The 20585-nt window shown below is 43.9% G+C and overlaps 1 protein-coding gene across 2 annotated transcripts in view; it reads left to right on the top strand.

Annotated features, from left to right (window-relative positions):
* Window positions 1-19689, top strand: part of KCTD1 (potassium channel tetramerization domain containing 1) — an 87270-nt gene extending 67581 nt beyond the window's left edge. For both annotated transcript variants that reach the window (XM_054583482.1, XM_054583481.1), the window contains exons 3-5: window positions 487-631; window positions 15022-15327; window positions 18770-19689. In XM_054583482.1, the coding sequence (XP_054439457.1) occupies window positions 487-631; window positions 15022-15327; window positions 18770-18928 (610 nt within the window). In that variant the 3' untranslated portion in view covers window positions 18929-19689. The remainder of the gene's footprint in view (window positions 1-486; window positions 632-15021; window positions 15328-18769) is intronic.
* Window positions 19690-20585: the final 896 nt, after the last annotated feature.

Here is a 20585-nt window from a genome sequence, read left to right as displayed (position 1 = left end):
TAGCATATAGGCATATCTTTATTTTTGGAAAGTTTGGGTTTCATGGGTGGGAAAGCTCAGAAAACAGATTCTTAAAAACAAAATTGATTTTTTTTTTCCAAATTCATTTAAAAGGCAGTTTGGAACAATAACATTTTTAAGTATAGAAAAGGCTGTTTTAAGTAATACAGGGGGAAAGAATTGATCTTCCATTATAGTGGAAGCCATAATCACCATGTCAGGAACATTTTCTTTTCAGATAAAAGACAGTGAATGAAAGAATTTACTTGAGAAAGCCTGTGACTATTTTGAATTGCTGGTCCTGAGATATTTATCAAGCAGGGACCAGTACTTCGCAAAGAACCGTAACTACTTAAAGGGTAATTTTTCCTGCTTGCCATCTTCAAAACTGCTACCATTGACAGTGACACAAAATGGTAGCTCTTAGTTTTAGTGGCTGAACAATTGATTCTAATTGTCTTCACTGTTCCCTCTTTTCTATCACAGAATCGGAAGACTTTTTGATGGTACAGAGCCCATTGTTTTGGACAGTCTCAAACAGCACTATTTCATTGACAGAGATGGACAGATGTTCAGATATATCTTGAATTTTCTACGAACATCAAAACTCCTCATTCCCGATGATTTCAAGGTGAGGGATTCATGTTAAATTACCAATAGCATAAATATATGATTTGTTTTGATGTACTCCCCCTCCACAAATATTTCTAATTCTACATTTTTAACATATACCAACTCGAATGGCACCAGAGGTCTCTGACTTCATTATACTTTCTTCATGAAATAGAATACATGGTCATTAAAGTTTTACATGAGCAAGAGGACTGCTTTTTATTTAAAGAACTGAATTAAAATTCATTTTGACCCATTGAAAATAAGTTGGTTACATTCATAGCTTATTTCTGATGTCCTAATGAGAGAATAAAAGAAAATCTCCTTAGCTTGATAAAGATATTTTCTCTGAGAGATTTAAAGGAAACATTATACTTAGCAATAAAATTTTAGAATTTCTCTCTTTAAAGTTAGTACCTACTGTTAAAGTTAGTCCCACATTATGCTGGCAAATATCAGCATAGGCAATGGAATCAGATAAGAAGAACAAATAGAAAGTGTTAATTAAAGGGAATACACAAAAATGTAATCAAATGCAGCTGTCAATACTTCTCTAAATAGAAGTTTCTAAAGAATCAACTGAATACTAGTAGAACTAATAAAGAACTCATTAAAGCATCAAATTCAGGGTCAATATATTATAATCAATAGCTTTCCTGTAAAATAGCAAGAGCCGATTATAAGATATAATGGAAAAAAATATACCACTCACAGTAACAACAAAAACTATAACACCTAGGAATAAACCTAACAAGAAAAACGCAAAGCCTGATTAAGAAAACTGCAAACGTCTATGTACAAGGATAAAAGAAGAGTTGACTGAATGAAGGGACAGTCTGTGTCCCTGGATGGGAAGCCTCAATATTGTTAAGGTGTCAGCTGTCCCCAAACCACTCTACCTGTCCAATGCAAGCCCATTTTAGTCACAGATATTTTTTAAAATGAGATTTGATTCATTTATAAGGTTTGTGTAAAATAAAAAATGCTTCAGAACAGCTAAATCAATTATTGTAAATGGTAATAGTGGTAGTAGTCGTAGGCAGTGGTGACTGTGTTCTACCAGGTGTCGAAACATACTATAGGACGATAGCCATTAAACAGTGTGGTCCTGACAGGGCTGAAATTTACAAATCCATCAGTGGAGGACGGGGTCCGGGGACAGATGTGTGCATTTAGGAATTTGATATATTATAAAGGTGGGAAAAGAAAGAAATAATTGGTAATTGGTATTGAGCCAATAAACATCAAGACATTTGGAAAAAATGTAAAGTCAGAGTCCTATCTCATAAATTCACAAGTATTCTAGAAAATAAACATAAAAGTTAAAGCTATAAAAGTAACTGAAAAAATATAAAGGAATTTCTGAAAGTATAATTTTGAGGCAGAGAGGGCCTACCTAAGCAAGGCTTAATACCCAGAAGGCATCCTTCAAACATTTTTTTAAATTAAAGATACGATATATTAATAAAAGACAAGTGTCAGACTGGAAGAAATATTTGCAACAGAAGGTCAATATCAATCATAAAAGAGCTCCGAAAAGTCTACGAGAAACATGCGAAAAACCTGATGAAAACACTTTTAGATATAGCAAAAATTTCCTAAAGACAAATATTGAAATTGCCAATAACCATTTGAAAAGATATTCAATCTTTCTAGTATCAGAGAAACAAATCTTAAATGAGATACCTCTTTTTAATCCAATCAGATTGGCAAAAACAAAAAAAAATTAATTGATAATATAGTCTTGGGAAACTTACAGTATGGGTGGGAGTGAAAAATTAAATATTTTTCATGGCAATTCAGCAGTCATTTTCAAATTTTTGAACATACATACTCTTTGATCTAGCAATTGCTTATCTGTTAATTTATCTTCTAGACATGTTCACATAAATATGCAAAAATATATGTACATAGGATGCTTATTGCACTCATATTTGCAATAGTAAAAACTGGACACAGCTAAAAAATGTTCTACAATGGCAGATGGTTATAAGTATTATAGAATATCCATACTATGGAATAGTTTAAAAGAATGTAGTAGCTCTATATCTGTTGATGTGTGGGGGCAAAAATCACCAAAATTTTATCATTCAGTGAAAATATTAAGTTCAGAATATGTAGAGTATGTTCCTATTTATGTAAAAAGTATGTACATTTATGTATAAATACATGAAAAAGGTCTGAAAGAATAGATCCCAAATCAATTAGGGGCTCAGGAAACCTCTCATTGATCCTCTTGTTCAGGATTTTGAGCAAAAAGAAAGGATGATTAGCCAAATGGAAAAAAGTATAGAAGAGTTATATCATGTACACCTTTACCTTACATGAAAACAACTATGTACAGTGGGCAAGAAAAGAAGAGAAAGTAACTGCAACTAGCATGTGCAGCCCCTGGAATGAGCATGAGTAAGACTCGCGACCCCGCTGCTCCCCAGTCAGTGACAGGTCCCAGAGCCCCTCAAAGAGCATGCGTCTCACGGTGCTGAGCACGATTCCAGGATTAAAAGACGTGTGAAGTTGGTTTGTGCCATGTGGCTCCCAAGTTAAAGTCCACTGCTTCATCAGTGATGATCTCTTCCAACTCAGGAAGGAAAATGTACTGAGGGTCCATTTCTAATATGACGCCTCTTGGATTACCTCTTGGAAGGTTTTCAAGGGTAATCTTTAGTGAACCATGTCCAGTTGTCCCTACCTTTTTGGCACCAGGGACCGGTTTCACGGAAGACGATTTTTCCCCTGACGGGGGACGGAAGTTGGGAATGGGGGACAGGAGGTGCCCAGGCAGCAGTGTGAGTGAAGCTCTGCTTGCACACCGCCTGCTCACCTCCTGCTGTGCGGCCCAGTTACTAACAAGCCGCAGACCGGGGCTGGTCCGTGGCCCAGGGGTTGGGGATCCCTGGACTGTATACTGTTTCTTTCCATTCAGAGGCCAACATTCAGACCTCTTTCCTTCCCCTCATGCCACTTTATTCATCCAGCAAGCCTCTTATACAAAGACCAAAGCGAAGGCCTCTCACCCTCAGTCCTCGTCTAAAACCTGGGGACACACCTGCTCAAGCAGGACTGCAGAGAGAGCCGGCTGCATTGAGACGGCAGGGCCTGAGGCTGCTCCATCAACCTGTTGCATAGCTGAGAACAGCAGGCCGCTTTGCACACTAGCTGCAGGTGGAACAGAGGGCTGGGAAGAAAGGACTGTTTCTAACAAGTAGGCACTGGCCCCACCTGGAGACCCAAGGCGTCTGGAAAGGGCCAGCTGTACGTGGGCAGGGACTTGGGCCCCCCTAACCTGGTGTCGCCCATGTCAGCCATTCACCAATCAGGTCTGGACTTTTTCCTGTGTGGGAGAGCAATTAAGTGAGCAGAGAGGAAAGGTGCGATGTGGAGGCAAGGGAGGTGGCTAATGGTCTCTGACTCTCTCATGTTTTCCTAGAAGGAAGGCCTTGGAGTTGGGAAGGGGATAAGGAGGGAAATTTCACTTTTAGTTATGTTTTAAGGTGATTGCATTTTCAAATGGCCATTCCGAATCTCCACCTGCGTACGTAGTTCATTGGCTCCTTAAACTTTAGCCGCCCCAACATGAACTGGCCTCGCCTTCACCGCTGCCACACCATGACACCTGCTCCTCTTCCTTCATGTCTTGTCTCAGTAAAATATGCCAGAATCCACCTGCCTGCTGCAGGCAGGAACCTGTGAGCCATTCTGTACTTTTTCCTCTTCTTCACCTCCCACAGGAGATCCATCAGTGAGTCTGTCCATAGCACCTTCAAGATACGTCTTGAATCAATCTGCTCCTCTCATCCCCCTCCCTAGTCCAAGACCCAGCAGCTCCTGGATGACCTGGAGTCGCTTCATAATTGGTCTCCCCTCTCCCGCCCTTACCCCCTCTCATACACTCTTCATGTTGAGAACAGGAGACAGTTTTTTTCAATTAAACTTTTATTTTGAGGTTATTGTCATTCTCATGCAGTTGTAAGAAATAGCAGACAGCGCTCTGACAGGTGTGTCTCAGTGGGTTGGGCGTTGTCCTGCGAACTGAAAGGTCGAACTGAAGGTTCACCGGTTCGATTCCCAGTCAGGGCCCATGCCTAGGTTGCAGGCCAGGTCCCCAGCTGGGGGCTTGCAAGAGGCAACCGATCGATGTTTGTCTCACACATCAATGTTTCTCTCCCTCTCTTTCCCCCTCCCTTCCCCTCTCTCTAAAAATAAATAAAATCTTTTAAAAAAGAAAAATAATAGAGATCCTATGTTACCCTGTTCCCTGCAAAATTATAATTCATCACAGCTTGGATATTGACATTGACACAGTTGAGGTCCCTAACGTTTCCACCATCACCAGGATCCCTCCTGTTGCTCTTAGAGCCACACCCTTCTCCCTCACTCCCTCCTCCATCTCCCACCCTGTCCCTCACCAAGGAATGCATTTTAAAAAGAAAGTATATCTAACTCGCTCTGCTTAAAACTCTGCAGGGGCTACCCTTTGCTTACGAAACTAAGCAGCTCACCCTTTCAGAGCCCACAAGACGCAGGAGGCTCCAGCCTCTGCCCGCCTCACCTGACTCTTACCCTACGGACAATGCCCGGCAGAACGTCTCTTGGATCCTCAAACACACTGTGTTCTAGCCCTCTTCAGGACAGACAGTTCTATCTGCCTGATGCTCTTCCCTAAACAACAGAGATGAATAATTACAAATATAATGTTTGTGACCACAGAGAATCAGGGTGGGTACTGGCAAACCTAAGCCAGACTAGGCATAAGGCAGTTTAGTAATGATAATGAATATGATGAGCCTGAGTGACAAATAAAGGCCAAGGAAAGAACATCAGGCAGACAGAAGATAGAAAGCATGTCAGATGAAACTCACGTATCCCAGGGCCCTGAAATGTTTCCCACGGAAACTCTGGGTGACAGGCTATAAATTACTGGGTGATCTGGAACCTGGTGGAGCTGAGGCAGCCTGTCGGCCCTTGTGGCTGGTGGTGGAATTGCACCTACAGCATCAGCCAGTGTGTAGGAATCACAAATACAGGCTCACAGATGCGCTCTGAAATCTGCCTGTCCCTGAGCAATGCAGTAGGTTCTTTCTTCCTCATCGGAGTTTATTTCCTGACCTTGGAAAAGGGGCATAGATAGCATTTGGCAGGTGAAGAGACTCTTCCACTGAATTTGCTTGGGAGAGTGGTCTTTGATTACCTGCTTCCCTCTCCAGCTATTTAATGCTGGGTTGAGCAAATGCATGACATCTCGAAATCACAGCATCCTACGCCTCAGAATCTCATTCTGCAAATGTGCTGACTGAGCTAGATATCCATTTAACAATTTAGATAATTTCGTATTTCAGAAGCCCATTTGAGTGGCAGCTGCCTGTGCCCTGAGCCCACTAAAAGCTGTTGGAATCTGTTCTCTAGATAAGCTATTGTAGAACTTCTCTGCAGTGTTTTATTATGGATATGACTGTGTCTCCATCTTCCTTTAATTCCCCCTCCTCCGAAATTATACTGATTGGTTCATTGTTACTTGTATTTTCTGCTTACGCACATGCACACACACACACACACACACACACACAGAGTTATAATTCCCAGTACTCCAGGAGTCCAAAGCTCTGGTTCCCTTTTTGATGGAGAACCACAAAATTCTCGCTTTAGCCTTTTATTCTGAACATAATAATTTGGAAAGTGTCCCCCAGGTTTCTAGCACCTTTTGTGGTCTCTGGATGAATGCCCACCCTTCCTAGATATAGAAACATTTCTATTGCTGGCAGGCAGCCCCCACATTACCTCTCCCTGGTTTGAGTTTGAAAGTCTATTAGTTATTTTAAATAAACTTTTAATAATAGAGAATTATGAGGGGGGACCCAAAAAACCCGGAACTTATTTATAAAAAATTGTGTATGTATTCTTTAATGTTTAAACTTCAGTCACCTTCAAAGTATTCTCCATCTGTTGCAATACACCTATTGAGGTGGTTTTTCCACTGTTCAAAACAGTTTTTAACTCATCGATCTTGATGCCTTTTAGCACCATTTTTTGTTTCACCTCTTCCACATTGGCAAACTGTTTCCCTCTGAGAACTTTTTTTTTTTAATCCAGGGAAACAACATAAAAAGTGACTTGGTGCAAGATTGGGTGAATAGGAATGGTGGGGCATAGTAGTCATGCCAGTTTTTGGTCAAAAACTGCTGAACACTCAGTGCAGTGTGGGCACATGTGCTCGTAAGTCACCCAGTATGAAATGAGCAAATACTTTAAGTCTTCAAAAAAAATTCACTGAAGCCAAACACAGCCTCTCACAACAACCCCAGCCGGTACACTGACACAGATGGGTCCCTAAAACACTCACCCTTCTGTACTAGAAGGGGCCCACCCTCCAGAAGATAATTTTGTTTTTTCGGGTCCCCCCTCCTATATGTGCATTGCAAAAAATTTGAAAATAGACAAGTAAAAGAAAAAAGTTTTAACTTCATAGTTCCCCCACTCAGAGTTTGCCAGTCTTAAAAGCTCAGTGCTTAGCCTTCTGAATTGTGGATGCTTATTTCAGACAATAATCTCTACATTTTTTATTTTAATAAAATTTTATTTCCTCTAATATTGTAACCATAGTCAAATTTCTCTTGTGTACCCCAAAATGTCCTTTACATATAGGTGGCTTTTCAAAGTTGGTATCTGATCCAAGACCACATTTGAATCCAGGGATGCCCCTCCCTTTTGTTATCCACCATAGTCTCTTTTCATATGATGCCGACTTGCTGAAGAGATAGTGCCAATCGCCCTTCAGAACGACCCAGCACCCGGATTTGCATGATTGCCTTGTGATATGTCGTTTAGTCCATTACTCCATCCTGTAGTTTCCTGTAAGCTTTAAGCTATATCTGAGGACCGATGGGGTTAAGTTGAACATTTTGGGGAGAATATACCTGTAGTGATACTGTGTGCCTTACGTTACATCACATTAGCAAATACATGTGGTCGAACCACCATTAATGTTGCCAGGACTGACCAGGGTTCGATCAGGGTGACTGACGTGTTCCTTAGGTTGCAGTAGAAAGAATCTCTGTCAAGGTCGGCTTCTTACTTTGCGCTGTTAACATTTTGAGCCAAATAATTCTTTGTGGTGGGACGTAAATTCTTTGTGGCTGTGCTGTGTGCATCGTAAGCCGTGGAGTGGCATCGCTGGCCTCTGCCCGCCAGGTGCCATAGCACCCCTTCCCAGTTATGACAGCCCAGAATGTCTCCAGACACTGCCAAAATGTCCTCTAGGTCAAGATAACGTCCAGCTGAAGACCAGCAGTGTAACTAAAGGGAAAGAGGAAGGCGGCATTTATGGGAAGAACACTAGATTATTTCATGGAACTAGTGGGAACGTTCTCTGGAGTGGAAACAGCAGGGCGGCTCTGCAGACCTTGGTCGTGAAAGTGTATGGGCTCCTAAAGCAAGCACTGCCCTTCACGCGGCTCTGGCTGGCGATGCCCAGGGTCTCTCTCCTTTCTTGGCTCTGCAGAGAGGCCCCCTGATCGGCCCAGGTTGGCTCCAGTGCTTCCGTTGTAGTCAATCAGCAGTGACGTGGCTTCTAGGTTCCCACTCCTGACGGTCGAGCTCTCTCAGAGGAGGCAGCGTGGCGAGCTGGGTGGACCCCCAGGAAATTTCTGCTTCTCTGGGAACTGAGAGCGTGCCCACGTAGAACATTTGCTGCAGCCCACAGTCTGCCGCTGCCACCTAGGAGCGTGTCCCTGGTGCATAGACTGCGCTCCTCGCCCTCCCGCCCAGGCCGCTTCTCTCCCTCGGAGACGAGACTAGCCGCCGCAGCCAGCCCCATCCCTCCTGCAGCCCCAGCACCATCCCAGGCAGCGCCAGCCCCTGCCCTCACCACGCCCTGCCCGTCAGGCCCAATTCCCGCAGCACAGTGTCCAGGTGACCTGCCAAGCCAGAGAGTGGCCTCAAGATGCAGAGCGATCTGTCTTCGGCTCTGCCATCAGCACCTCGTCATTATCGCCCGAGCATACTTTTAACCTTTCTCTACAAGATTCGGAGGGTGGGGCTGGAGACTGCTTGTAGAGAGAAAGAGCACTTTGTTCCTGCTTCCGTTTCCTTTAATAACCATCAGGGTGTGTCTTGGGCTGGGTATCATGGCCCCAGAAAAACAAGAGCAGCTGAGAAAAGCTGGAAGTGGGTGCCAGTGGACAGGCGAACGCTGAAAAGCTCTGGTGGCTCACCTCCCACTCACAAAAGCCCTTAAAGGAAAGTCAGTCCTGCAGAGGTCTGTTTTTTCTAAGATGACCGCTAATGGAATGCTATTTTTGACACGTAAAATATAAAATCTTTTCATTTCCCCTCATTTTCTTGATGCCTCTTCTTGGCAGCTTCCCTAATATGTACAGGGTCCAGCACAAAAAAAGTGGCCTCTTTTTTATTACAAAATCTTTTATTATAAAATCATAAGCATATAATTCTGTAACATAGCAAATCACACTCAAGCACACATATGACAAATTAAAACTATAAATTATTACACCCTTATTATTACCCTACCAACCACGCTCAAGCAGGCGTTACTTCCGCCAGACCCTATATGTACTCTGCCTTCCGGGGAAGCAAGCACTGTCCAGGGGCCCCGGAGCAGGACCCACGGCCCCGAGCAGGGGTAGGAGAGGAGCTGCTAGAGCTCCTGGGAGGACTTGGATACATTCAGCCCTCTTTGTACCTGCAGTGCCCAGCATGCCATCTGGTGCGTGAACAGATCTTAAAATGAGTGGTTGAGTTGCCTTTTGAGTGTAAGGACCCGTCAACTATTATATAAAACTTCAGGTACATTAGGAGTTAAATAAGCCTTTGAACTGTTGCAGAGCTAGAAACGCTGTGTGATAAGCTGAATTGTGGCCCCCAAAGGCGTCCATCTCCTAATCCCCAGAACCTGTGAATATGTCACGTTGCAAAAGGGGCCTTGCTGGGGTGATTAAGTTAAGGGTCTGGCGATGGGAGCATATCCTGTGGAATCACCAGGGTCCTTAGGAGTGAAAGAGGGAGGGCGGAGGGGCAGAGTCAGACAAGAAGACGTGGTGAAGGAAGGGAGGTGATTGCCGGCCGCGAGACAAAAGGTGGGCATCCCCAGGGAGCTGGAAAAGGCAAGGAAACAGGTTCTCCCCTGGAGCCTCCAGAGGGAAGGCAGTGCTGCCGACGCCTCGACTCTGGCTCTGGGGGACCCGTTTCTGATTTCCGACTCCCAAAACTGTAAGAGAAGAAATGTGTGGTGTTTTAGGCTACCGAACTTGTGGTAATTTCTTACAGCAGCAATAGGAAAACAATACTGTGTGTGTGTAAATATATCACTTTTCTCTTTCTAGGGAAAATGCTTTCTGTATTCCAAATGTTTAATCAAGAGATAAGCTTTGAACTGTGGCCCATTTGCAGTTTGGAGTCCACCCGTATTTACCTTCTTGTTCCATGTATCTATCTCCAGGGTCTTGGGGAAGCTCAATTTATTCATCTGTAAAATGAGATATTGATCCTTCTGCCTCGAAAAACCATTGTAAATCTCAAAAAAAAAAAATAATTATTTTAAAAATATGTTTTCTAGGATTTGAAAATTATTCAAACATGATAATTGGTGTGTGAATAGCCTATTTCCCTTTAGCTGGATACGAGGCTAAGCAAGAAATATAGGTGATGGCTTTCTTAACTAGAGAAGATTAAGTTGGCATGGGAACAGAGAAAAGTGATGGCATCCAGAACATCCTGGAGTTGCTTTGCTAAAAGCAAACGTGGATGCTTTGGATTCATTTCCTTCAAAAGACGAACTGGGGCCAAACCTCCTCCTGCCTCATAAACTCCTGCTCATCTCCCCCTTGTACCTTCAGTGTAAGAACCGAGTCAGCTAGAGTTTGTAGAAGCCAGAGAAAGGAATGGTGGGCATTGTCAGATGAGAAGCGAGGCTTCAGGAAAGACGATTTCAAAAGATTCAGAGGCCAGAAAGAAATGAGCACGAGGCCAGAAAATCTGAAAGGAAACATGATAAACTCTTAGAAATATGGGATTCAGACAATAAAGTGAAACGATCCTGATTGAGGAGGGAAAGGAGGATGGGGTTTCTAAAGAAAGCGGCCTCGGGGACCGAGTCTGTTCTGCAGGGAGTTCTCTGAGGAGCCCCGGCTGGAGGCGCACAGTAGAAAGACGAGAAAGCCGAACACAAAGGAGCCTGCCAAGAAAATGAATGGCCAGCCTGTGCTTAACTGCGCAGAAAATGGTAACAGCAACAACAGGGACCTTTTTCGGTTCTCGAGCTGGCCGATGCTTGGAGGCAAGTCAGCGCGGAAGGTGAGGGCCGAGCGAAGCTCATGTGCTCAGCTGTTCGCTAGTGTCTGCTCCCCCGAGCACAGACCTGACAGAACAGTGTGGGAAAGGAAGAAATGGAGCCCAGGAAAACCAACCCCTGATGGCTTGAAGGAGATCCAGGGTAGGCCCAGGAGGTTACGTCCCAAGAGCAGGATGACCTTGGGGGATCCCTTTTAAACCTTCACTTTAATGACGACTAGCAGGATCCTTGCGAGATCACTGAGCAGGGCCAAAAGTCTAGTAAGGGCCAGTGTTTCTGTAATTTTCCAAAAGCAGATCACGATGAACATGAACAGCGCTCCATAGGGAGGCACTCTTGTCAGTCCATGGCCAGACGTCAGAGTGGATTATCACACGTGTGTTTGTGAACTCAGAGGGGAAGAGGTGGTGGTGGAGATTCAGAGTCGGCCTAGGGGGGCTTGTAGCCCCAAGTCCTGTTAACCGCATCGCCTTTGGGTTATGCGAGAAAAATAGGTAGATCAGGGCATTGTCATGGGCATAGACTCACAGAATATCAGGGTTAGATGCCCCTTTAATGTACTTCACAGATAGGAGACTTGAGCCCTAACTCATTAAGGAGAGTCTCTGGGCAGTATGGAGACTCGGGCCCGCCCACAACCTCCAGCCTTTCCCTGGGAGTCCCACCCAAACACATGGCATTTCAACAAGACATCTAGCAAAGGCCACAATTATGGGCTGGATGATCTTAGAATTACAGGTTTTATAACTGCTTGAACAGCCAAAATCCAGAGTCTTAATTTACTACCTGAGCATCAGTCTGAACAAAGTCCTGTGTATAGCCCCGTCCTCTCAGTACTTTAAGAAATGATTCACATACAGAAACAGAACATCCAGTTCGAAAGGACACAAAAAAGAGAGGGAATCCTAGAACATACCATGAGAATCCGCATTTTTCTCAATACATCAGAACAAATTCAGAGCCTATGATATGAAATTTAAAGAGAGGTAATATTGTATGTGAACTGTAATTGAAAAATTAATTTTTAAAAAATAAAAGGATAAATAATGGAGGTTTAAATTTTTTTACAAAAGCTGAATGAGGAAGACTTAGCTCAATACCAGCTCCTGTGAAAAAGGTGTAGGGATTTCACTATAAGCAAAATGTGAAGAGAGTAATGGGACTCCAAGAAAGCTAGTGCAGCCTTATGCTGTGTGTTCGGCAGAATGATGGCCTCCAAAGATGTTCATGCCCTCGGTCCTGGAAGCTACAAATATGTCACCTTACATGGCAAAAGGGATTTTGCAAATATGATAAAATTAAGAATCTTGAGATAGGGAGATTATCCTGGATAATCCAGGCCCACCCAGTGTCCTCACAGGGTTCTTATGAGTGAAAGAAGGAGGCAGAGGGGTCAGAGTAAGAGAAGAGATATGACAACAGAGGTAGGAGTGATGCGGGACCATAAGCCGAGGAGTGCAGGAAGCCTCTGGAAGCTGCGGAAGGCAAGGAAATGGATTCTTCCCCAGAGCTTCCAGGAGAAACACAGCCTAATTGACCCATTTTTGACTTCTGGCTTCTAGAACCATAAGATAATAAATGTGTGTTGTTTTAAGCCAATGACATGTAACAATGACATGTAACAATGACATTTGTGGTCATTGTTACAGCAGCCATACTCAACTAATACAGGCTACATTAAAAGTGGTTCGAGTGTCCAGCCAGCACAGGTTCTACAATGTACTCATTAGATCACATCGAAAATGTGATCACATCAGTTCTGGTCTGGGTTTTAGGAAACATATTGACAATGTCAAATACATGTTACGTGTCATAACAAATGAAAAGGACCAGAAAAGATTGTGTATTTTCACCATGAATAATGTTAACATAACAGTTGTCTTCAAATGTTTAAAGGGTTAACATATCAAAGAAAGATTAAGATCATTGAAACCCCAGAGGAAAGAATTATAACAAATAGGTTGGAGTTACAGGGAAATTCAGGTCATTTTAATGAAAACATTTACAGCAATCAGAGCTGCAGAATACATGTTGTGCCTTGTAAGGTGGTAAGCTTCCCATCCCTGGAAGTATTCAGTCAGAGGCTGAATGACCACTACTCAGACGTGTTGGAAAGACTTCCTCCACAGGGCCAAGACTGGTCAAGAAAACTGATCTAAGCATCTTTATGATTTGAGGACTTGATGACTCTAGGAAGACGAGGCATATTTTCACTGGAGTCCAAGTCCTCCTTATGCTAAAATTTGTAATTAAATCTCATAGGAAAATACAAGGCAGTGGCAGGGGTTCTCACTTCTGTTGCTTGTATAATTTCAATGCTGTTTTTAAATCTCCTTGAGAGCTATCGTCTTGATAAGTAAAATATTGAGGTCAGCATCTCACAGTCGTACTTCAAAGACAGCAAGACCGCCACAGTGGGGGGCCTTACGTCGACCAGGAGGAACCTGCAGTCTCCTCCTCCCTACTCTGTCTTAAGAATGGCCACACCTCAGCCTAGTTCGCAAGTCCTCAAACCAAACAGTGCCTCCTGTGGGTCAGGAGGCTCAGCAGGGAGCAATATGTGACATGAAGATGATCAGAGCAATGGGCTGCCCTCCTGTGGGAAACGAAGACTCCTGTATAATGGAGTTGCTAGGAAAAGACAGAATAAGGCAGCAGCCCATTCATGCTGATGAGTATCAATGATAGCACTTCCACCTGGCCCAAGTTTCTCACTAAAGAAAGTGGATGAGCCAGCTAGAGGCCCACTGGTGCTTTCTCATCTTTCCGCGCTGTTTCCTCTGGACATCATAATGCCGCTGCTTGATTTGCAAGAGAAGGAGCAAAGTGCCTAATAAAAACAGCTCCCCTGTGGTCATCCTGCCCCCGTGCTCCCCCCACACAGAAGGCAGAGGCCTCCGACAGCACTGAGGCCCGGGCGTCCGGCACCCACCCTCCTGCAGGCACCAGGCACCGCCTGCCAGCTCCTGCCCGAGGACGGAGGCAGAAATGCCTGTGTCAGGTGATTACAGTGTTCTCAGTCGACATGTCTGGACAAGCATCCACTTACCTCACACCCAGAGATGATTGTGGCCATAGCTACGTTTAGACATAATATTGACCTGCACGATAACATTGTTCCTGAGTTGCTGCCTCCCCCTCATCCTGCTTTGTTCTCCCCTTCAGTGGCTTGTGTGTGTGTTTTAATACCTGTTTGCTAGATTCCTGCTTTAACTCAAACAGATTTTTAAAGGCAAGAGAAAAAGAAGCCATGCCCAGAGATGGGATGATAGCGCTTTCAGAAATGGACTTGTTTCCTTCTCTGCACCTCCGTCCTGGAGGGGCCAAGGCCCGATGTCGTTTGCCTCTCTCACTTGATGACGGCAGCACGGATCGGTGGCCAAGGGCAGTGAGTCAGCCCCCATGTCTCCATGATCCTCCCCCGCACATCACAGATCAACACCCAAGTTTAGGGGGAAGCAGCGTGGCCTCCAGGCGCCCACCCACCACCTCTCCAGCCCCACTTCTGACGTCACGCTGCCCCCAACTCTTCTGCAAAAAGTTCTGGTGTTGCCACCAAAGGTGAGCAGGAGTACAGGCTTCCAGTGAACGGGGGTCAGGCTTCCGGAGAGAGGCGCACAGCTGTGTCTCCTTCACCTCAGCTGATGTTGGTGTTTCATTGGAGAAGATATAAAGTGAGTTCCCACCAACACAGTCAGACTTTAAATTCTCAGAGACATTTCTGTACAAAAAGAGAAGAGTCTTGAGTTCATCTTTTCAGTCCCAGTTTTCTCATCTGCAAACTGAGAATAATAATGATTCCCAAGTCACTAGGCAGTTATGGGGATTATAGGACTTCATTCACATGAAGCACTTAGAAATTTTATTATTAAGGGCTCACCTGGCCCTTAATACTCAGCTCGTTTTCTAATCGCTGAACAAATGAATTGAATGAGTGAGGGAAGGCAAACTGAGTCTGTACAAATGTGTTATAAGTGAAAAATTTATACCCCAGATTTAATTATTAAGATAACAGAGGTGAAAAATTCACCTCTCATATGTAGGCCTTTTTGGTACTTCATGTTTGTATTTTGCACTGTGAAATATGTTTGTTTGTTTTTCAGGACTATACTTTGTTATATGAAGAGGCAAAATATTTCCAGCTTCAGCCCATGTTGTTGGAGATGGAAAGATGGAAGCAGGACAGAGAAACTGGTCGCTTTTCAAGGCCCTGTGAGTGCCTAGTGGTGCGTGTTGCCCCAGACCTCGGAGAAAGGATCACACTCAGCGGTGACAAATCCTTGATAGAAGAAGTGTTTCCAGAGATTGGTGATGTGATGTGTAACTCTGTCAACGCAGGCTGGAATCACGACTCAACGCACGTCATTAGGTTTCCACTGAATGGCTACTGTCACCTCAACTCAGTCCAGGTATAGCATTGTCATACACTGTGTGGCATCAAATGTCACTCTTCATGCTGTCACTTAACCTTGCCTTCACGCGGTGCCTGTCCTCCAGAGCTGGGAAACTCTCCTGTGGTAACACTTCTGTTGGGTCGTTAAACCTGTTCACCCCCTACAGCATTCATTCAATCATTCCACAGATATTTATTGAATATCTACCATGTGCCAGGTGCTGGTTTGAGCACTGGAGATAGAAAAGACGAAAACAGTCAACAGCTCCATTTTCATAGAACTTACATTATGGGGGTAGAGTTGGAGGGTGCAAATAGTAACCAACACAAATGTTGGTCAGGTAGTGAGAAGAGGACAACTGGGATCGACGATTCCAGCAGTTACCAGCAAGTTCGGAAGGCGCCGAGGTAGGAGTATGTTTGGGATATGGAGGGGTATCAGGAAGGCCGGTGGGGCTTGAAGAGAGTAAGGCCGGGACGGGGAGTGCTAAGACACGAGGCCACAGTGGCCAGGGGCAGACTGTGGATTGCTTCCTCCAGGGTGGTAAGCACGCCGCGACTTTTGGTTTTGGTTTCTTTTGGTTTGGGTTCATTTGCTGGTGTGAGTAAATGGAAAGCCATTTGAGGATTTTGAGTAAAAGAGTGGCATGATGCAACTCGTATTTGAAAATGAATACTCCAGCAGCAGGTGGAAGACGGTGGAAGGAAGGGAGCCAGTTAGAAAGCTGTGGGCCAAGCAAGAGCTGAGCAGTGTCCGATTCTGACTCTCTCGATTGTAGAGCTAACGAGCTTTTCTGATGATGGCTGCAGGTTGTAAGACAGAAGCCAAAGATGACTAAAATTTGTTGTTACTGTCATTTTTTTAAATAATATATATTTTTTATTGATTTTAGAGAGAAAGGGGGAGAGAGAGAGAGAGAGAAACAGAAACACTGATTTGTTGTTCCGTCCATCTGTGCATTCATTGGTTGATTCCTATATGTGCCCGCACAAGGGATCAAACCGGCAACCGGGGCGCACCAGGACTAGAAGCACCCACTCTATCATTCTGCTTCTTGACGAGTATTCCACAACTGTTTATAATTGTTTAAATGGATGAACAGATGTTTGAGAGCAGGACAGCAGTAACTGTTGGCAGAAACTGGGCCTAGGGCATGCTAGAGGCGGTCACACACTCCCAGGCTGCCAGGTCCTCCAGGCCCGGAGGTGCCCCCCACAGCGCCCCGGGCAGCGTCCCGGAGCCGGGCCTTGCGGACAGCCCCGCCCCTCCCACGCACCCTGCCTCGCCCTCCTCTCCTCTCCAGAGGGAGGGGCAGAGCCAGCTGTTCAGAGCCAGGGCAGCATTTCATTGCTTCTCCAGGGCTCCCTCTTTCCCCCACAAAGCCTCAGTCCACCTTTGGGCCATTGAATAAGTGTCATAAAATCATGTACCTGACAAGTTTCCCCGTCATTCAAGTCTGAGCGCATGTGGAGATTTTCACCTGGACGCATGTCATCGCAGGACACGACCCTGACCCACTCTAGCTTCCTGCTCCACTGACCAAGAACTAGGCACTGTCCTCTAGGCCTTCACAGGCTTCGAGACAAGGCACTTGAGTCCTGAGACCCCATGGGGTGATTTTAATGTTCTCAAATGATTGCTAACTTTGAGGAACTTTTAAGTTGGTATTTAAAAAATAATGGCCAGAAAGCATAAGCTACTTGCGTTCTGTTGGAATAAGCTTTGACCACATCCAAGGTAATGTTGGATCATATTAAAAAATTATTGTATTATGCATATTTAACCCCCAGGGAAGAAAGCTTTGGGATTTCCTTTTTAGCAATTTAGCAACTGCAACAACACTGAAAGACAAAAGATATCAGAGTTCAGTTCTTTATTGTTCAGAGTTTCCTCTACCTTTGTAATTCCTCTCCTCATCATGGCAAAGAATCTTTTTTGAGGTGGTTTGGCCCAGCAAACGGGGGTTTTTCTTGTCAACAGACTACATTCCTGCCTCTACTGGGGAAAACTCCTTCTAGTGAGGTGTTCTTCACCTTTTATTCACCAAAGCCCATCTTGATTTTGAACTTCGGGTGTGTCTTCTTCATCTGGTCCTTTTGTTGTCTGGTGTGCATACATTATGAATTTGTCTCCAGAAACAGAGAAATACAGTGTAGAAAGTTCATTTTTTTCTCTCTTGAGGACTTTTTAAAAAATTTACCAGCATTTGAAGTTTTAATTTTCAGAAAGCTTACTCTTGTTTTTTAATCTTATCTAGTTAGCTGTTTGGCAAGATAGCAGATCATAGTTCATATAAAAGTAGGTGACCAAAAAAGAATAATAATTTTTAAAAACAGTAAGAATTCACTTTACATTGACTATATTTTGAAAGTTATTTGGTAACATTTCACATCATTCAAAAAAAAATTGAGCCAGATATATTTTTTCAAGTTATGATTGAGCCATCTTTCCTTTAAAGTGGCATAGAAGCAATTTAATTATATCCAGAATCCTGGCAGAGAACTCTTGCAAGTCTAATATTTGTTGGATTCCTAAAGAAACAGAATGCTCTAGTTCAGTTTTCTATATTTTTGCCTAAGAGCTGTAGGAACTGTTTCCAGCATTTAAGAGTATCAGACATGTAGTGACAAACCCAGGGATTTTTTTAGGCATTAGGTATTTGATTCATTACAGAATAGATTAGGTGGTTCATGTTTGTATGGACATTTAGAATTTATTTTGGATATGTGTTTTAATATATCACCATTACATGTATTTTTGCCTCCCTGAATGTGCACACAAGGCAATAAACCTATTTGAAATGCCATGAACTTGAAAACTTGTAGGTAAACCTCATTTGTCTTCAGTTTGTTCTGCTTTTGCAATGACATCAATCTTCCAAGCTGAAATATATTACTCAGTATTGGGAAACTTGAACAATGGCAGAGTTAAGAGTGAATGAGTTGAGCGTGAATCACTGACTGAGTAAATTCAAATAATATCACTGACTTTTCTTCACCTCATAGAATATATTTTAGTAGCAAAGGAGCTTTGAAATGTGAGCCTTTTTTCCCCCAGAGAAAGTAGTGTTCCACATCGCAAAAAACATAGGATTTGAGGCCAAACAGACCTGAGCTGGAAACCCAACTCCATCACTTACCATGCGCCTCAGTTTTCTTATCTATGAAATGGGCTAATAGCACCCATTATGCCAGGAGTTTGTAATGATTTGGTGAACTTGGCACATGGAAAGCAAGCATGTAAAGGCACATTTTAGATGTTAGAAACATTCACTCCCTTCCTTCCTGCCCTTTAATTCAGTCTTCGCTTGAAAGCAGAAACTTCAAGAGACTTAGGGGTTGTAGAAGCTCAGCCAGAGCTGTGCATGATCTCAAACTTTGGGACAAACTTTGGGCTGTTGATGGGGCCAAAGGACACACCTCGCCCCTAACCGGATGCTTGTCTTGGCCCCTCACAGGTCCTCGAGAGGTTGCAGCAAAGAGGATTTGAAATCGTGGGCTCCTGTGGGGGAGGAGTGGACTCGTCTCAGTTCAGCGAATATGTCCTGCGGCGGGAACTGAGGCGGACGCCCCGCGGACCCTCCGTCATCCGGATAAAGCAAGAACCTCTGGACTAAATGGACATATTTCTTATGCAAAAAGGAAAAAAAAATATACAACCAATAACGCAAACCACAAAAAGGGACATTTATGTGCAGTTGGGACAGCAAACAAGTCCTGGACCTAAAATTGAATACAAGACGCATTTATATCTGATAGAGACCACATCTGTACTCATATGGGAACAATTGGAATAGTGATATCCTCAAGGTGTAAAAAATATATAAATATATATATATGTCAAAAGGTAGGAAATGCAAAAAAAAAAAAAAAAAAAAAAAGAAAAAGAAAAAAAGTGGTAGCTACAGATGGTGCTGTGATGGCCGTGAAGTGTCCTGGGCCTCCTGAGGCCTCTGACCGATAAACAAGCCATGAGCAGTGAGGACGTGTCCTTACGGTTTCCATTGCCAACAGCCATCCATTGTTTCTTTTTCCTTTGTCTTTCTTTTTTCCTTTTTTTTTTTTTTTTAAAAAAAAAACACACCTTGACTCAGTATCTTTGCATATGGAGGTTTCATGTCTCTCTTTAGGCTGGGACCAGGCAGGACTTCAGAAAAACTCATGAGCACATTGCATTCGAAAGACATTAGACATGAAATTTTAAATGTAGTTTGTACAGAAGTCACACTTTTTTGTCCGCCTCACAGATGTGAACGTTACTTTGTTTTTAAACTGATCAGTTTTGCAAAGGGGCCAGAATTATTACTTGTTAGAGTTGCACCAGTTTGAGTCTGCTGCTTTCCTACAGTTTTTCAAATTTTATAATGTATTAAATACAATAAACTCTGTTTAAAAAATAAGGTCTGTGTGAAACACATGTTGGGGTGAAGCTATATTAAAACGAATTTTCCTTTTCTAAATTTTCTGTCTTGAGCATCAAAAAGAGGCCTAAAAACTAAGGCCAGTTTTGGAGTCAAAACCCACTAAAAGGCCGATGTCATCACCTGTGCTAAGCAGTCCTGTTCCCACTCAGCCAGAGTTACGTCCCACACTTTGTTATTCTGCACTGGAGAGCAAGATGCATCTTGCTTCTTTGAACTCTGCATTTACAAATATCAGTTACCTATCTCAGCAGAGCAAACCACACCAGCGCAGCAGCTTAAAACAACATTTTACTCTCTCTTGTGACTCTGTGGTTCTCTTGTGTGGACTGGCCTTCGCAGGGCTGCCTCTGCTGCCTGTGATGTCATCCAGGGTGTGACTGGGCTGGGACACACGCCCAAGATGGCTCCCCCACAGGGCTGCCAATTGATACTGGCTGTGGGCCTCTCCATGTGGCTGGGGCCCCTCCCAGCAGGGGAGCTGGCTTCCAAGAGGGAGTGCCCTGAGCTCAGGTGTTCCTCCGGAGGAGGCCGGAAGCAGGAGGCGCAGTCTTCCGAAAGGGTACGCCTGGAGGCCTGGAGCTGTTCTGTGCACTTCTGCAGCAATCTGTTGATTCCAGGGGCGGGGGGGAAATGATGCCCACCCGTTGGGGAGAGTGGCAAACAATGTGTAACCAACTTGAACCTCCTGGAACACCTGTCCAAAAGAGGCAAAAATGAGGGCATTATGGCTTTGGAAGAAGTAAGGAAAATCTCAGTGCCAGAATGAACACTTTCTTACTAGCCAGAGAGGGAAGGAGCCTGAGATTTGAGTACCACTTTGGAATTAAGCCCTCAGCTTTTCTGAGGTGTT

Source organism: Pteronotus mesoamericanus, unplaced genomic scaffold, assembly GCF_021234165.1.
Source record: "Pteronotus mesoamericanus isolate MK-2021 breed Mesoamerican mustached bat unplaced genomic scaffold, CSHL_Meso_final contig_74, whole genome shotgun sequence".
In the NCBI taxonomy this organism is placed as follows: domain Eukaryota; kingdom Metazoa; phylum Chordata; class Mammalia; order Chiroptera; family Mormoopidae; genus Pteronotus; species Pteronotus mesoamericanus.
Note: the sequence above shows the minus strand (reverse complement) of the source record. Positions and strands in the feature narration are given on the sequence as shown.